The sequence below is a fragment of the Oryx dammah genome, unplaced genomic scaffold (assembly GCF_014754425.2).
Source record: "Oryx dammah isolate SB20612 unplaced genomic scaffold, SCBI_Odam_1.1 HiC_scaffold_26, whole genome shotgun sequence".
Classification (NCBI taxonomy): Eukaryota; Metazoa; Chordata; class Mammalia; order Artiodactyla; family Bovidae; genus Oryx; species Oryx dammah.
In genome coordinates, this window is record NW_024070210.1 from 18,890,981 (window position 1) to 18,908,116 (window position 17,136).

The 17,136-nt window shown below is 51.4% G+C and overlaps 1 protein-coding gene across 5 annotated transcripts in view; it reads right to left on the minus strand.

Annotated features, from left to right (window-relative positions):
- Positions 1-4,700: 4,700 nt before the first annotated feature.
- RGS6 (regulator of G protein signaling 6) overlaps positions 4,701-17,136 on the minus strand; it is a 617,420-nt gene continuing 604,984 nt past the window's right edge. For 3 of the 5 annotated variants that reach the window (XM_040226155.1, XM_040226152.1, XM_040226154.1), the window contains one exon: positions 8,674-9,140. Coding sequence is in view for 3 of the 5 variants with exons in the window: in XM_040226152.1 (XP_040082086.1) it covers positions 9,090-9,140 (51 nt within the window). In the remaining 2 variants the exon portion in view is untranslated. Of the gene's footprint in view, positions 9,141-17,136 lie in introns of all 5 variants that reach the window. The other 2 variants (XM_040226156.1, XM_040226153.1) reach the window with 2 other exon arrangements.

Below are 17,136 nucleotides of genomic sequence, written 5' to 3' on the forward strand. Positions count from 1 at the left end.
AGTGACCACCACCCGCCCCCCAAACCTAGGCAATCACAAATCGACTTCCTGTATCTATAGATTGGTCTATTCCGCACATTCCATCTAAATGAAATTGTCTTTGGTGACTGGCTTTTTCACTTAGCATGTTTTTCAAGGCTCATTCACACTGTGTTATGTATCAGTACTGCGTTCCTTTTTATAGCCAAATAATACTCCCTTGTATGGATGTGTCAAGTTTTGTTTATGCATTTATCAATTTATATTATTTCTCCTTTTTGGTCACTGTAAATAATGCTGCTATGAACATTAGTCTTCAAATTTTTGTATAGCTATAGTTTTTTTCTCCTAGGTACATAGCTAGGAGTGGAACTGCTGGGTCACATGGCAACTCCATGTTTATCTTTTTGAGGAATTGCCAGACTTTTCTAAAGAGGCTGTAGCAGTTTACATTCCCACCAGCAGTCTATGAGAACTCCAATTTCTCCACACCCTCACCAACATTTGTTATTATCTGTCTCTTTAGTTATAGCCATCTTAGTGGGTGCCAAGTGGCATCTCATTGTGTTTTTGATTTCCATTTCTCTGATGGCTGATGAGGCTGAGTTTTTCTTTTCATGATACTGGTTGACCATTTGTATATCTCCTTCAGAGGAATGTCTATAGAGATCTTTTGCCTGTTGGTAGGGGATCTATGAGGGGCTTCCCTGATGGCTCAGCAGGCAAAGAATCCTCCTGCAATGTGGCAGACACAGGAGATTCAAGTTCGATCCCTGGGTCAGGAAGATTTTTGAAGGAGGGCATGGCAACTCACTCCAGTATTCTTGCCTAGAGAATCCCATGGATAGAGGAGCCTGGCATGCTACAGTCCAAAGGACTGCAAAGAGTCAGACAACTGAGCTGAGTGACTAAGCACGCATGCAGACAGAAGGTCCATGAAGCACTTCTTGCTCAGTGAATCAATGATGCCTGGCTCCAATATGTACTATTGCTTCCCTTTGTTTCCAAGTTGGTGATGGACAGGGAGGCCTGGCATGCTGCGGTCCATGGGGTCACAAAGAGTTGTACACGACTGAGTGACTGAACTGAACTGAAGCTGCTTTTTTTGGAGGAGGAAATGGCAACCCATTCCAGTATTCTTGCCTGGAGAATTCCATGGACAGAGGAGTCTAGAAGGCTATATATAGTCCAATGGGGTCGCAAAGAGACACGACTAAAGCGACTTAGCACTAAGTTGCTTCTGTTAGGTGAGGAATCATGCATTGTCTTCATGGTGCAGGTTCTGGGATCATGTGCTTCCTCATATATGCGCTCATGGACTTTGAGGGATTAAAGAGATAACTTTTTACTGAAGAAATTGTGGCCAAGGGGCCTGGGGGGTGGATGGCAGTGAGGGTCTGGACAGCAGGCCTGGATCTGCCACCTGCTCTCGGCCTTGCCTCTCTGGGCCTCAGTTTCTTTCTTTTTTGTTTTCAATATTTATTTATTTGGCCACACCAGGTCTTAGTTGTGGCACACGGGGTCTCCCATCTTTGTGTGACCTTTAATTGTGGCATTTGTGCTCTTGGCAGCAATGCGTGGGATCTAGTTCCCGGATCAGGGAGCGAACCTGGGCCCCCTGCATTGGGAGAGCAGAGTCTGAGCCACTGGATCACCAGGGAAGTTCCCTGGGCCTCAGTTTCTTCATGGATAAAAACAGAACATTGAGGAATGTACTACTGATCTAGGCAATAACGTGAATTGTGCAAAGTGACACAAGCCAGACTCAAGAGGCCAATACTGTCTGATCCTCTTCATGGGTCTTTCTGAAAGAGGATCAGAAAATAGATCAATAGCTGCCAGGGATGGGGTTGGGGAGAGGGGATTAACCATGAAGGAATTTTGGGGGATGATAGAATTACTCTCTGGATTTGGGGCTGGTGGTTAGTTGCATCACTGTATAAATTGGTCAAAACTTGTAACTATATCTAAAAAAGGGTGAATTTTATTGTGTGTAATTATACTTCAATAAACAGTCAAAATGTAAAACACATATGCATACACTCATACGCACATACACACACTCATGCACACATACACACGCTCACAATTGGACTAGAAAATCTCCAAGGAACTCTCAGTGCTGATACTCACTGATTCTGTCTATGGGTGTCGTCATGGGAACAGTGGCAGCAAGAGATACCCAGGGCCTCCTCTAGTTTTTAAACTTTTCCCTGATCCCACCTCCTCCTCTCCAACTCAAGAGAGTCTTCATTGCCTTAATGGGAGAAACAGGGAAAACAGGCCGTGTTGGTGTGGTAGGCTGTTTTAGGAATAAGGCCCTTCCTCTGGGAGGTAGGTGTGTCCATGCGGCTGATGGATGTTCTCTGAGGATGGAGGCATTGGCCAGTCACTCATCCTGGGTCCGAGGTCTGAGTTGTTGTTGTTGCTGTTTAGTCACTAAATCATGTCCTACTCTTTGCGACCCCATGGACTGTAGCCTGCCAGGCTCCTCTAATCATGGGATTTCCCAGAAGAAGATACTGGAGTGGGTTGCCATTTCCTTCTCCAGGGGATCTTCGCAACCCAGGGACTGAACCTGCATCTCCTGCACTGGTGGGAGGACTCTTTACCCCTGAGCCAGCTGGGAAGCCCCTGAAGTCTGAGTAAGCACCACAAAATGGAATATTTCTGAACAAGAGCTCAGAATCCAAATCCCAGTGAAGCAGCCATGGAGGCTTGTCAGACAAACAGGAGTGCAGATGGTGAACTCACACTTCTGCTTCCATTTTCCTCCAGGGCCTGCAGAAGGAAGCCTCCCCTCCCCAACGCTCCCCAAACCCTCTCCCCTTCACCCCCATGTCTCTGCCCTGCTACTTACTGAGGCCTAATGTGGGATTATTGATTGAGGCTCTTCAGGTTACACACAGTGATGGAACAAGGCCCTCTCCGGGAAGAAGAGAGTGAGGGGCCTGTCATAGGCAGAGAGAGACCACTCCTGCACAGGCAAACAAAACCCACACCCCTCTCTGGCAAGAAGGGCTGGGATGCTGTCCAGCAGGGGTTTGCAAAGGCCCTCCACCTTCACTGCCTCTGCCTCCCAGGGCATCTCTCAGATGCAGCAACAGCTCATATCAGCACTCATTTCATGAGTACTTACTATGTACCAGGCATAGGAGAAGTTCTCTACATTAATTCATGACTACCACAGGATTCTGAAATGCTTCTCCCTGGTTTACAATGAAGGAAACCAGTGTTCAGACTGAGGTGTGTGTCCCAGCAGCTGCCATCAGAAGATGTTACTCGCTTTGCTGAAATAAGCCAAATGGGGCTGGGCCAGCCCAAGGCTCCGAGAGCACGGAGACCTGCCTTAAGGGCTAGGAGCCTCGCAGAGAGCTCCAGGCCAGAGGGACCTCTCACCGGGGCACACACCCCACTCCAAGCCTCTTGAAAACAAGCCAGAGCCAGCAGCCTCTTGTTGGCCTGGGTGGCCTGCCCTGCGCTGTGCAGGTTGGGGAAATATCCTATAACCCCTCACTGTGAATACTGAAAGGAAGCCCGGGGAAGGGGACCAGGAGTCCAGACATGAGTCTGAGCACACTCAGGGTGATAATGAAGGACTGGGAAGCCTGGTGTGCTGCAGTCCACAGGGTCACAAACAGTCGGACATGCCTTAGTGACTGAGCAACCACCAAGGGAAGGGACAGCCTCATGCCCTTTCTGCCAGAAGTCCCCTAAAGGGTGTGGGGAGAGAGGAAGCACTCAAGGGGGACGCCAGGAAATCATGGGCGGGCACAGCTCTTAGTGTTGTAATGGGCAGCCCCAAATGCCCACCTCCACCTTGGACCTCAAGCAGACCTCTGTCCTTGGTGGTCAGTGGGATTGTGTGCAGTGACAGGTTGCTGAAATAAGCCAGATGGCTGGGTTGGGAAGGAAGAGTTCTAGTTTTGGGGAGGAGATGGACATGATCAGGGAGGACAGGAAAGTATGGCTGTTTTGTGGTGGGGCCAGGACCTGCCTGACACTGTAGGGGCTGTTGCAGGTGTGACCTTGGTCTTGACCTTGTGGGGCAGGAAGTCTTGCTCTGGGAGATGACCCAGGGGTTGGGAGACAAGTTCGTTCCCCATGCCATTTGGATGAGAGACCCATTCTCACGCTTCCAAGATTATTTCTACTTTCAGGAGCAGAGTTTCTGCCATGAAGCAAACTGGCAGGTGCCAGCCTCATTGTTACAGAATCACAGTACTGTGGTTCCTTTTCTACCTCCTTCTCTTCCTCCCCTTGTCAGCCTGACTTCAGGTTCTCAGAGCCCTGCTGCTTTGGTGTGAGTGGAAGATGAGATTGTCGGTCGCTCAGGAAACCAAGACTCCCTGTAAAGATCCCCATCTGTGTGTAACAGACTTCCATCTTGGGACTTCATTTAAGAAAGTCAGATTGGCCACTGCTGATGCTCACCAGGCCCCTGGGATTTATGGTCAGGCACAGACAATGGGGCATAGAGACCACGCAGCCAAGGACACCCCAGCAGAGTCAGGGGCATTTTAGCCTTCCCATGAAACCGTTGTCATAACCTACCAGGAGGTATTCCCCACCCTAGAGCCTCTCAGCATCCTGCTTGGGAGCGAGGGGGAAACAGGCTGTGTGTGTATCGTCGGCGGGAGGGGTAGTGGGGAGGGGTGGTAGATATTTTTCTAGCAGTAAATCCTGCCCAACAAACCCCCAAACCAAGGAGCCACACAGAGTTAACTGGTTATAGTGGGTTCAAGTCATTTATTTGTAGATGGTACCAGCATGTTTGGTTCTGGGGTCCAGTCCCCAAATTCCAGAAAAATAAACTAATGAGAACCACATGCACTATGAGAAGGCTGTGCCGACGTGTCCGTGATCATGCGGTGAGTGGGCAGAGAATATAGACTGGGCACGCTCGGCGGGGCGCGGGGCCTCCCTCCTCGGACAGCTGACAGCAGCTGACTCTGAGCCCTCACGAGGGACGTGGGGGAGGGCCGAGGCCGGGTCGTGTGGACCCTGTCCCTTTACGGCCTGGGCCCCTTATTGCTACATTGGCTACTTTGCTACGTTATGGCCCCTGGGCTGTGCCCAGGGGGGCTGCCTTATCAGTGGGTGGTACTAAGGAGTAGACTGCTGGCATCTGCAGTTGCCATGGTTACATGAGCACAGCCCTCTCTTCAGAGGGCCCTGTGGTGAGTTCTCAGGGATTCATTTGGCCACAACTGGACTGTGCCACACACGGCTCTTGCTACATACTCAGCTCAGCCAGCCCTTTTGGTGGGTGGTGACATGTTACTTCCGCCCGGGACTTTTCAGCTCCTGGACTTTGCTGGAAGATCCCCCTTGCAGACTGAAAGACCAGCAGCACTCAGTCTTTCCTGGGCTTTAGGGACAACTTCCTAGTGGTGGCTTTTGAAGCCCATGCACTTGAAGCATCTTGAGAGGGGTGCGTTTTAGGAAACACATCAACTTCTACAACCAACCGAGGAGCCAGATGGGTGGCAGCCTCCTGGGTCACGCCCTGTTGGTGAGGTAGTTTGAACACACCAGAGCATGTCCCCATGTGATTCACTGCTCAGAGAAGCAACTTGGAGTGCTAAGAGGTCCCTCCCAGGTGCTGGACTGTACCCTTGGAAGGGGTGGCCCTGGAGCACAGTGCCTCTGATGGCCCTGGTGGGCTCAGCTTTGCTAAATTCCTGGGGCATAGCAACCCCTTCTCAGCAGGACAGAGCATCCCTTCCTGGAAAGCAGAAGCCCTGTCCTCTGACCAGACAGGTCCTGCTGCTCTGCTCAGGCCCTCTGGCTGCTGCTGGGCACTCACCCATGCCATCAACAAGTCTGACTCTTCCCATACAGGCAAAGTCTATGTTAGCTAGGTGCCCGGTGTCTGGTGCCTATGTGTCTGCCCCGACGGGTGGGTGGTCCCTTCTAAGATGGCCCTGATGCTTTGGCTGTGGGGCTGCTGACATGGTATCTGTCCTGTGAGCCCAAATCAGGAAGAGTTCCAGACCCAGAGACCATGCCCAGTCAGGGCAACTAAGGCAAGACAGGGCAAAAAAAAAGAAGTTTGTTTTGCTACAGAATCTCCAGGAGTTGGTGACGGACAGGGAAGCCTGGCATGCTGCAGTCCATGGCGGCACAAAGAGTCGGACATGACTGAGTGATTGAACTGAACTCCTTCAAAAGTTTAACCTGGGTCTGAATTTTTGGTTGTGTCAACCAAGCCAGTGGGGGAACTGGCCAAGACCAGATTTTCCAAGTGTGTGTGCTAAGTTGCTTCAGTTGTGTCCCACTCTGTGTGACCCTATGGACTATAGCCTTCCAGGCTTCTCTGTCCATGGGATTTTTCAGGCAAGAATACTGGAGTGGGTTGCCAGGCCCTCCTCCAGGGGATCTTCCCAACCCAGGGATTGAACTCGTGTCTCATGTCTCCTGCACTGGCAGGCAGGTTCTTTACCTGCCTGGGTTCTTTACCTAGTGCCACCTGGGAAACTTTTTCTAAGTGTACTTGCATTCTAAGGTCTGCACGGTAGACTGCCCTTGGACTAAGTGCCCAGCCTATGTGAACTAGGTTGAGTAGGCTGCCCTTGGATTAGCCAACTTGGGTGGCACAATCCTGTTCTCTCCCCCATTTCTGGGTGCGACCTGCTGGCGGGGAGGGGGGGGTGGCACGTGATGGTGGTCACAAGACAGAGTGTGCCTTGGTTGGGAGGCGGGATGAGGGGGTTATTGCTCTGGGTTTGAATCCATCCGAAATTGCCTTCACATCTATCGAGCCTGTGGGATGTCCCCAGAGGTGTCAGGATGCCCTCAGCCCGCTCCTTCTCAGGGCTGCAGTCCGCCTGCCTCAGACCCTTCTGGGGAGCTCCAGGAACCTCAGCTGGGTGGCACTGATGTCCTGGCCAGGGAGACCACCCGGGCCCTGACTGCAGCCAGGAGGAAGGGCAGGAGGCAGCCAGGATCTTGCCTGGGCTAACTAAGGGCACAGAGGGACCTGCTGTTCTAGAACTGACAGTGTCCACAGACCCTGTGCATCGGTGTCAGCATGGACGGGGCCACTTGGCAGGAGCTGCTTCCTTGGGGCAATGTTGGGTGCAGGGGAGCCTGAGCAGCACTTCTGCTCTGAAGCAGGAGATCGGTATGAAAAGCAAGGGGATTCAAAAGCATGTGATGAAGAGAGGAGGGGGTCAGCAGACCCCACAACATGGGAAAAGGCTTCAGGGAACTCATTTCCTCATCAAGCAGTTGCCTGGTGTCTGCCAGGTGCCAGGTTTTGTGTCCAGGTGTCCTGGAACGAGCAAGGGTTGCGGGCAGTGTCTGCCAGGAACCTGGGTGTATAGCACCCCCTTGGAGACACTCTGAGGAGGAAACAGAATGTCTCTAATTTCCACTGTACCTCTAAAAGAGGCCAACTACTGCCATGGGGGAAACTGAGGCGCGGGGCTCAAGGATCTGCTGAGGTGCCACCATGATCACGGCCCCTCATGGCCTCAGTGGCCCTGCTGTGAGGGATGGAAGCTGGTGCCCTGGGGACACAGCACAAAGGTGGGCTTGGAAAGGTGGTCCTAGGGGAGCACCCAGGAGGCAGTGCCTACAAACAAGCTTATGAGACTCACCAGCTGGTGAATCTGCCCACATAAGTAAAGAAATACCAGTGATTGCTGTTTTGCTTCTGTGTTTGCTGTTTATACACTCCCAAAGGATATTTTCTACCTTTGGCCAAAATACATCAAAGGAAGATGGTCATAGTAGTCGGGGGAGGGTATTGGGGTGGGGTGGGTGTCTGAATTCAAAAGCACGTGGCTTATACCACTCTGTCCGAGGGCTCATGGGGGTCACAATAATGACAGCGACAACAATGAGAGTAATAGCTACCATTTGCCAAGCACCTACTGTGCGCCAGGCACCTGACTCCATGCTCTGCACGACTCCCTCACCGCCAAGTTGGCATATGGTCATTCTGACACACACAAGTGGATGTTATGCAGGTGTCTGCAGGTTGGGCTCCGTGCTTGCGTTTCTCCATGATCACGGACATTGTGGAGGACAGTGCCTTTGCTAGGCCATCAGAGGACCAGTGGGCCCTGGCCTCTGCCCCACCCCCCGCCCCTGGCTTCAGACACAACTGAGACCTGGCCTCCGGGGCCCGGCCACACCCAGGACTCCCAGCCTGAATCCCCCAGCTCCAACGTGGGGCTGTTGGAGGGGAGGATCCCAAGGGCCCCCAAGTTCACCGCCACATTTATTTTAAGTAAGACACACGGGGACACACCAAGGAGCTAGGGGCCGCAACAGAATAAATTATGAAATAATCAAAAATTTTAAAAGATGGTCAGGACCTTCAGGTCTGTTAAACCACAAGCTCTTTCATTGACATCAGTGCCTCCTCTGGTGTTGGATCCTCGAGACGGTTGACGGGAGAGGGGGCAGCTGCTAGTGCCTTGTGGCGACTCCTTTGAAAGGTGGCCTCAAAGCAGGTTGGAAGACCGTGAAGTGCTGTGATCCTCGAGGCGGCTCAGTGCTGACAGTGTGATTGGGGGTGGGGGTGGGGGGCGGGGGCGTGGTGTGAGGGCAGCCCGGTTCGGCTCCTTACACGCGGTGGCCGCTGCGATGGGGCAGGCGGGACACAGCTGGGACACAGTGGTGTGACTGGGGCGGGCGCCGCGGGTGCACCACAGGCGGTGGGTGGTAATACTGAATGTGCTTGGGGGCGGCGAGTCCTATCGAGCTCGAGTTCGCTGGAAGGCGTGATCCCCCAGACAGCGGGGAGGAGTGATGATAGTCAGAATGCAACCTCAGGGGACAGTCACGGCAGGAGCCCAGCCAGGCGCTCTCCCCAGAACACGTGAGGGACTGGGACCTCCTACAGAGCGAGGCGTCTGCGCACGACTGTACAAGGAGAGGGGTTGTAAACAGGGGCCTCTGCCCGGCCGACCCCAGCCTCCGAGGGCTCTCTCTGGCCTCCCTCTGGTTCACGCACCGCGTCTCCCCGCCGTGGCCCGGCCCTCACTCCTTCTCCTTCACAGTGACCAAATCTCCCCGCAGGGATGCTCTGTCGGCGGACGTGGAGCGCCGCCGGCTGCCCGCGTGGTCCTCGGGCCCGGGCCCTGCGGCAGGGACCGTCAGGAGGACTGCATCAGGCCGGTGAGGCGCTTGCCCGCCAGTGACTTTCCCTGCAGAGACAGCGACAGAGGGCACCACAGGCACGCACACACGCACACACGCACGCACAGGACAGACACAGAGAGCCAGACAGGTGGGTTAATTGTTGCGTGAGCCACGGAGGCCAAACCACTCAGCTCACCGACCCCTCTGATCTCCGGGTTTGGGAGGCTTAACCACAGACAGTTGGACAACCAGCTCTCGGGGGTCCAGGTTAGAGGTTGAGGGTGTGCTGTTGGTTCTCTTTTGAGTGTGTGGGGATTTTACTTACCCCAACCAGGGATTTCAACCCTTGGAGTATCTCTTAATGCCTGTGGGCTGCCTCTGAACTTGATTTAATCCAAATGAGGAAGGAAAGGTTGGCCAGAGGACTAGTAAGACCCAGCGGTTGGGTTGACCCAAGCAGACGATGGCTAAGGATCTGGGTGACTTGGAACTAATGAACTAACTAGTCTGAAGAAGAAAGAAGGAATTCTATTTGAAACATAGGATTGAGCTCTCCTTGCATCCTTTAAAAATTTTTTTTTTAAAAATTTATTTTCATTGGGCTGTGCTGGGTCTTGGTTGCAGTATGTGGAATCTATTAATAATTCTCTGATCAGGGATTGAACCCGGGCCCCCTGCATTGGGAGCATGGACTCTTAGCAACCAGACCCTAGGAAAGCCCCTGATCCTTCTTTTTAATTGAAACTTTATTTTTTTACTTATTTTGGCTGCACTATGCAGTTTGTAGGATCTTAGTTCCCTGACCAGGAATTGAATCCAGGCCCCTCCACCCTGCCTCAGTGGAAGCATGGAGTCCTAATCCCTGGATCCCCAAGGAATTCCCTCTCCTTGGGTCCTCTTGATGACCGGTTCTGGGACTGGGAAGGTCTGGGTATCCACCAAGGCTTGGGGCCTGGGCTACGGGACACAGGATAACGCGCTCCTATGTTGGTCTCCATGTATGTTACTCAGAGGCTGACTTTGATGACTCCACTTCAGGAAACCTAACCAGCCCTTCACTTACAAACTACATAGCTGTTCTTGTTCTTTTGAGACGAGAGAGAAAAAAAAAAAAGACTTACTGTACCATAAGTCTTGGTACATGGGGCATAGAGGCCCCCTGTGAGAGGCCAGTTGTCCACATGCCCAGAAGGAGGCAGCTCAGGAGCCTCTGATGTGGGGCTGGACACCAGGAGAACGATGAGCAAGGCTCAGTCCCCTGCTTGTTTCCCCGCCATAGTCTGAACCCATCCCCTGCTCACTCTCCACTGAAATCCATAGCATTAGAGAGGGGTCCAGATGAGAGTATGGCTGGACCCAAGCAAATGGATTGTTGCTTCTGAGAAAACACTCAGAACTCATCTTATTATTGACAGTGGGTCAGCGACACCAGCGCCATCTGCAAGGGTAGCACACGCTCGCCCGTCCGCGTGTGCTGCAGCGTTTGGCAGCGTGAGGTTGCAAGGGCCGGCAATTCCTCACGTTCATTTCCAAGTGGGATGTGAGGGCTCGTCTTGTTTACTGGGCTTGGCTACATGTCCGCTGGATGTAATTAGAAAAAATTGATCAGGTTTGTGAAGCCTGGTAGGGTACTCAATAAACCTGCTGATTGATGAATTGACCGATAATGGGCATTTCCAACAAACGAACAATATGGGCTGTGAGTTTGCCGGACACAAGACAATGTGTCATCTGTCTAAGCTCTCCATGGAGGGACGTGCCAGCTTGACTTTGAGAATTCCGATGGCATGGATGGGAGCTTGTCCAGAAATGGAAACACCCTCAGGCACAGATGGACAGTCTGCATCTACCTCCCCTTTGCTCTGTTTTCCCCCCTTTCACTCCTCATTTTTGCTCGTTGGACAGCACTTTTCATTTTTTTTCCTCCTCTGTCTTAACATACACACACACACACACACACACACACACAATATCCCCATCAGCAACCTTATCTGAATCTTCAGATACACTAAACTTAGCCTGCAGCTGGATACATTTATACTGGGCTAAAGGATTTTTAAAATCAGATTAAAAAAAAAATTCTAGAAGGTTTCAAGTGCCAGTTCTTGCAAATCACTAAAAGAAGGATGGCTACTCCTCTGTGCGGAGTGGGTTAGGTACACAGTAGCTTATAGGTGGCAGAGGCTGATCTTCAAGGACCCCTTCTAGCCTGGTTCTAAGCACACATGTAGCGGGGACTTCTTTGACTGCCCTTTCTTACAGGGAATTGGAGGCATTTGTCATCCAGGTGGTCACCTGGGGCTGTGCCTTCTCCGTGCAGGCCTGAAGGCAGGTGCGTGTGTGTTTGCTCAGTCGCTCAGTCATGTCTGACTCTGTGACCCCATGGACTGTAGCCCGCCAGGCTCCTCTGTTCATGGGATTTTCCAGGCAAGAATACTGGAGCAGGTTGCTATTTTCTCCTCCAGGGGATCTTCCTGACCCAGGGATCGAAACCATGTCTCCTGCATTGCAGGTGGGTTCTTAACTGCTGAGCCTTCGGGGAAGCTCCCCTGAAGACAGGAAGCACATGGCAATAGGGACTGATCAGTCCAGAGGTCTCCAGTCTGGGGGCCTCTACCAAACTTCCCCTAGTCCCTTTCACCCTTGTCCATCCTTGCTCACAGGAAACGCACCAAGGAAGGTCACTTTCCTCTTGGGTACTGCTTACTGCTGTGGAATCCACACACCAAATACCAGCTCCTCCAACAGGGCCACACATTACAGATCGAGTACCCAAATATATATGTTGCTGGTCTGCCATACAATGGCCTTCACAACTCTGATTTAGCTGGTGGCTGTGAACAAAAGGAATCACTAAAGCTTCTAAATTATAACAGTCTGTTGCCAGTGGGTATGGTAAAAGCCCAGAGACAAAGAAGGTGAGGTTTACCAGGCATCTGAACCCTCATTACAGCTTCATTCTCATTAGTGAGGTCATTTTGGCTGGAAAGGGGGCTGTGGCTGAGAGAGGTTAGAGATTCTATTTCTGGATGACCGTATGTCTGTCTGTTTGAGGTGAATTTAGCCCTGAGGATCCCTACCCTCCACACCTCCCTGTTCTATATTGCTGGCTGGGCTGGGAGACGCTAATTAATCTCTTCCTGCCTAAGTCCTGGAGCTCAGCCTCACAGCTCTGACTCCAAAGACCTATATGGCCAGCCCGTCCATCCTTCCCCTTCTCTCCCCCCGCTGCTTCCAGGGCTCGGGGCTTCATGGGTGAGGGGAAGGGTGCAGCTGACCACCTGGAGAGTGTTTCCAACCTCTAGCCATCCAGGTGGTGCTCCTTGGCATTTTTTTGCCTCCCTTGCCCACTCTTGCACTTGTGCATTTACCAAATGCCAGTTCTGCTGCTAAAGAAGGTCGTGAGCGTTCAGGTCGGCCCAGGGGCAGCCCAGCCCAGCCGAAATCTGTTCACTAGGCAGTGACCTCGCGGGTGAGGCTGGAAGTTGGTTACTCATGCAGGACGCAGGCAAGGCTACATGCCTGCCCTCTGGCTTGGGGGAAAGAAATCCTGCAATCACCCTGGCTCAGCAGCTGCCTCTCTTCTGAAGAGCTGAGGTTCTTATAATTTTCAGGGATCAAAGTGAAATCTGACAGCAGAGGTGTTCAGAGATGAGCTGCTTCAAGGTCTGTGCTGCTATGGGCTTGCTGGGAGCTCCTAGCTGCCTTCACTGTCCAGAGAGAGAGGAGAGTTCCCACCCTGCACCATCTAGGGCTCTTTCCTCCCTCCTCTTCACCCCCATCCTCCAGTTTGGATGGGTCTGCAGGAGACACTTAGGAAGGGGAGTGGTAATTCTGCCTCTGCCTGGCATCTTGCATAGTTACGGGGGAAGGCGTTTTTTCAGGGTGTGAATGTGTGCTGTTCCTCAATGCTGGTCAGTTGGGAGTGGATCACGGTGCCAGGAAACTGCTACCAGCTCAGCCTGAGGCCTTGGCGGAGTTGAATGAAGCAGCTGAAGGTGGTTGAAAATGCTATTAGCAGGCAGCCTTTGTCCAAGTGAAAAAATATACGGTGATTAAGAACTGAGCTGCAGAAGGTACATTCCAGAGACACCAAAGCTTTGCATTCAGACAAAGCGCTTTTCACCTTCGAGACATTTGGCTAAGTTTAATCCAATAGAATTTGGGATCCTTCAATTTCATGGACCACGGGCTCAGGGCTGGGATCACAAACACCCACACACATTCAATTCCCAGCCTCCACGCTTACTAATCATTTCAGCTCTGCAGCCATCTTGATGGCTGGAAGCCTGGAAGAAGGTGGTCATGGAATCCTTTGTTTCTAAAAGGAAATGCACAAAAGGAAGAGCTCCCTTTTGTATGGTGCTTCGGTAAAAATCAACATGCTGCTTGACATGCCGTGGCTCTGTGCATTGCATGTCCCGGTATTAATCAACAAAGCATGCACCATCACCATTACCAAGAGCTTCACCTCTCACTTACCTGGGAGACAGGTGCTAACCTCTTTGACTGGGAGAAGGGCTGTGGTTCAGAGGGTAGCCCTGGGGGGTCAGATGGCACACTGGGGGCAGAGCCAAGCACTGGCAGCTCAGGGGCAGGACCTTTTGCAGCACTAAGAAAGTGGAGACATCTGAGCTGCTGCTGAGATTTTCTTGCTGATTTGTCCAGATGACCTAAGACCACAGTTACAGATTGCAAGTCCACTAAGACCAAACCAGGCTACAAGGGGGATGGAAATCAACCACAGTTGTCTCTAGGGCAGAGGGATGTAATTGACTGAAAAGGGGCATGAGGGAACTCTCTAGGGTGATGGGATGTAGGTTACACTGGTATATACATTTGTCAAATTCATTGAACCATACATTTCAGATCTATTGACTTTGCCACTTGTAATTATGCCTCAAAAGAAAAAAAAAAGATTAAAAATAATCCATCTATCACATCTCTGCTTTGAACTCCCCACCCCTTACTCTTTTTCAGTTGCTGTCCCAGCAACCTTGCCTTTTGGCTGAATTCCAAGCTTCCCCCTCCGGAATGGGGGAAACCCAGATTCCTCCGCTTTAGGAACTAGAACTTGCAATAGAACTAATTTGGAACATGATTTCTAGTCTCCATCGATCCGAGCCGATCACCTTGTGGTGACACACAGACATTTTTCATCCCTGCTAATGAAAAATGGTGTTTTGCTGAATAGGGCTCATGAGGTGACCTCAGCAGGCAAGACGTGGGAGGCCCCAGAGATAAGCTGTCCTTTCAAGGAGACTGAAAGTTACCTATGAGTAGTTGATGCTCAAGTCCATAAACGATGAGTGTGTGTGGAGTCACGGGTCTGTAGGGGACTCACTGGGAGAGTGGTCAGCCCCCGACTTAAGAGCTGGGTAGAAAGGAGAGGTCTCGGCTTGCGTTTATCAGGAGGCAGAGGCCAAGGACCAGCCCGACTTCCTAGGTGACTTCCCTGGAGCTTAGTCGCCCTGGTGCCCCTTCTCTATTGAGCAAAGCAAAAGGGATGATTTCAAAAGGAAGTGTAAGGAATTCTGTGGCATCTCCTTTCTCCATGATGGTTAAAATTGGGGCGAGAGTGCCATTTGCTTAAGATAGTTTAAGGCTGAGAAGCTCTGTCAGGGGATTGTAGGAAAACCCACATGTGATAGAGAATCCTTTGAAAACACTTTGACTCTCCTCTTCCATCATCAGCAAGATGGGCAGATGAAGTGGGAACTAGCCAACAGTTACCCACAGCTGATCCACAGCAGAGCTAGGCTGGAGCAGCATCTGGGGAAGAGAGGTTGCTTCTGGCTTTCTCACTATTTGAGGGGGTGGGAGTGGGGTGGGGATGGGGAGGGGGTGGGGAGGGGCAGGCCCCCTGTGACAAGATCGTCTCTTGGGGTCTGTGTTACTCCCTGGTCCTTGCTAAGCTTTCTGATCTCTCTCAGGAGCTGAAGGCATTTTATTTGGTTTTAAAATATTTTCTTCATTCAACTGTTTAAAAATCAGATACCACAAACATAAAACAACAAGTCCCCAAATCAAAAGATAGGTTGAAACTGAATTAATTTAAAAAAACCCACTGGATGAAGAATGAATACACAATGTACATGCATGCTAAGTCACTTCAGTCGTGTCTGACTCTGGGTGACCCTATGGACTATAGCCCACCAGGCTTCTCTGTCCATGGGATTCTCCAGCAGGTATACTGGAGTGGGTCACCATGTCCTCCTCTAGGGGATCTTCCTGACTCAGGGATCGAACCTCATTTCTTATGTCTTTACTTTTCTACAAGTTCTTTACCACTAGCACTGCACATTAAACCTACTTAAAAAGTAAGGAATATGGTCAAGTAAAAACAATGGAGTCTTCTGTAACAGCCCACCGTCTTATGTACGGCAATATAAATAAGTAGTCACATTTTCTCATGTCAATGGTGGGTCTGTGAACTCTGCTAGCCGTCATGCATGCTGAGAGCAATGCCCACAAAATGTTCCTGGAACAATTAGCAGGTTCAGACACTTTACTCTACTCCGTATTGGCAACTAGCAGTGCTTTATTTTTTAACTTATTTTTTTAAATTTGGCAACTATGAGTTGCCAGCCCTCCTATCTGAACTAAATGTGAGAGGACCAACCTCCATGCCGTACCTCCCAGGGACTTTCTGTTTGAATGTTTTTATTCTTGCACAGGGTGGCATTGCTCCCTCCTTTTTCAAGTGCCCTCCTATTCTACTTGCCCAGACCTTGATGGTAGCAGCATGGGGACGGTCCTCTTATAAGAGACACAGGTTAGCTGTCAAGGACAGTTACCCACGGCCATCCATTGATCAAACATTGAGCAGCTGTTGTGTGTCAAGTACGCTCTGCCTTTGACAGACACCTGCGCCATGTCCACAGCATCCTTGCCAGTTAGGTCTCCCTGGAACACCCATTGGACACATGAGGTTGAGCTACTAGCCTGAGCATATACAGCTGGTCAGTGGCCTTGATGGCCCATCCACCATCTCCTTGGTACACGACCATCACTCTCAAGGAAGGGGGCAGGTGGGAATGCTCAGGACTAGGGACTCCTCCAGGCCCGCCCATACCAGGCCTCCTCTCTGGGCAGGCCAAGGTGATTTTCTCAACCTCACTGAGAAAGAAGCTTCAGCTCTTGGGCATAAGCTTGAGAGCATCCAGGACATTTCTGCTCTGCCTGACGGGCTTCCCTTTGACTTTGGCTGCTGGACTAAGCTGAGGCACAGCTCACTGCTGCTTGGTGCTCATGGATTTAAAGTGGTGGCTGCTCGACAGGCCAGTGAGGCTGCCACTTCTGTTTGTGACCTTGTGTAACAGGTGCTGACATCCCTGGGATCTCCATAGCAACAGTCCTGGGAAGAGAAGAGCAGGTGTGATGTTCACCTTTCCTAAGGAGGGGCAGGCAGATGCTTCACTCCAGTTAGAACCAAATCCCTGCAGCAGGCTGGCTGGGGGAAGCCCTTCCTGGCTGCTGTTCCTGGCACTCCTGACTCCTGTCCCCTCATCACACTCATCGCCTCTGGGGCTCTTTTGCAAAGTTTGACCTCTGCCTGTTAGTTTTGGTGGGTGATGGGAGAACTTCCTCCACAGTCCCCATCTGTGCAGGGACAAATCAGCTACCAGACAGGCACGAGGGGCGCCGAGAGTGACAAGGGCTCAGCAGCTGTGCCCGACATGGGTGGCACAATGCCCAGGCACAGACTCCCCAGCCTCCTGTCCACGTTATGCACTTCCACTTTCCCTGCTGCGTTTTTCTCTGTAGGCAGAAGAAATCCTCTCTTTCAGTACTGGATCTCTTATCTCCTTCCTCTAGGTCTGAATGAATAACCCCGGTGCTCTTTCTATAAGCAGCCTGCCCCAAGTTCTTGGTGGATGCAGGGGTGGAGCAGAGGCGGGTATTCTGTTCACAAGGAGCCTCAGTAGCATGCCTTCCTGTAGCTGGTTCTGGGCTTGCCTCTTCCTCTCCTCCTCCTCCTTAAATGTACTTTGGCATCTCTGCATTGGTTCACTCCAAGTTAGGCAAGGGCCAAAAGACTCAAGGAACAGGGACATGGCT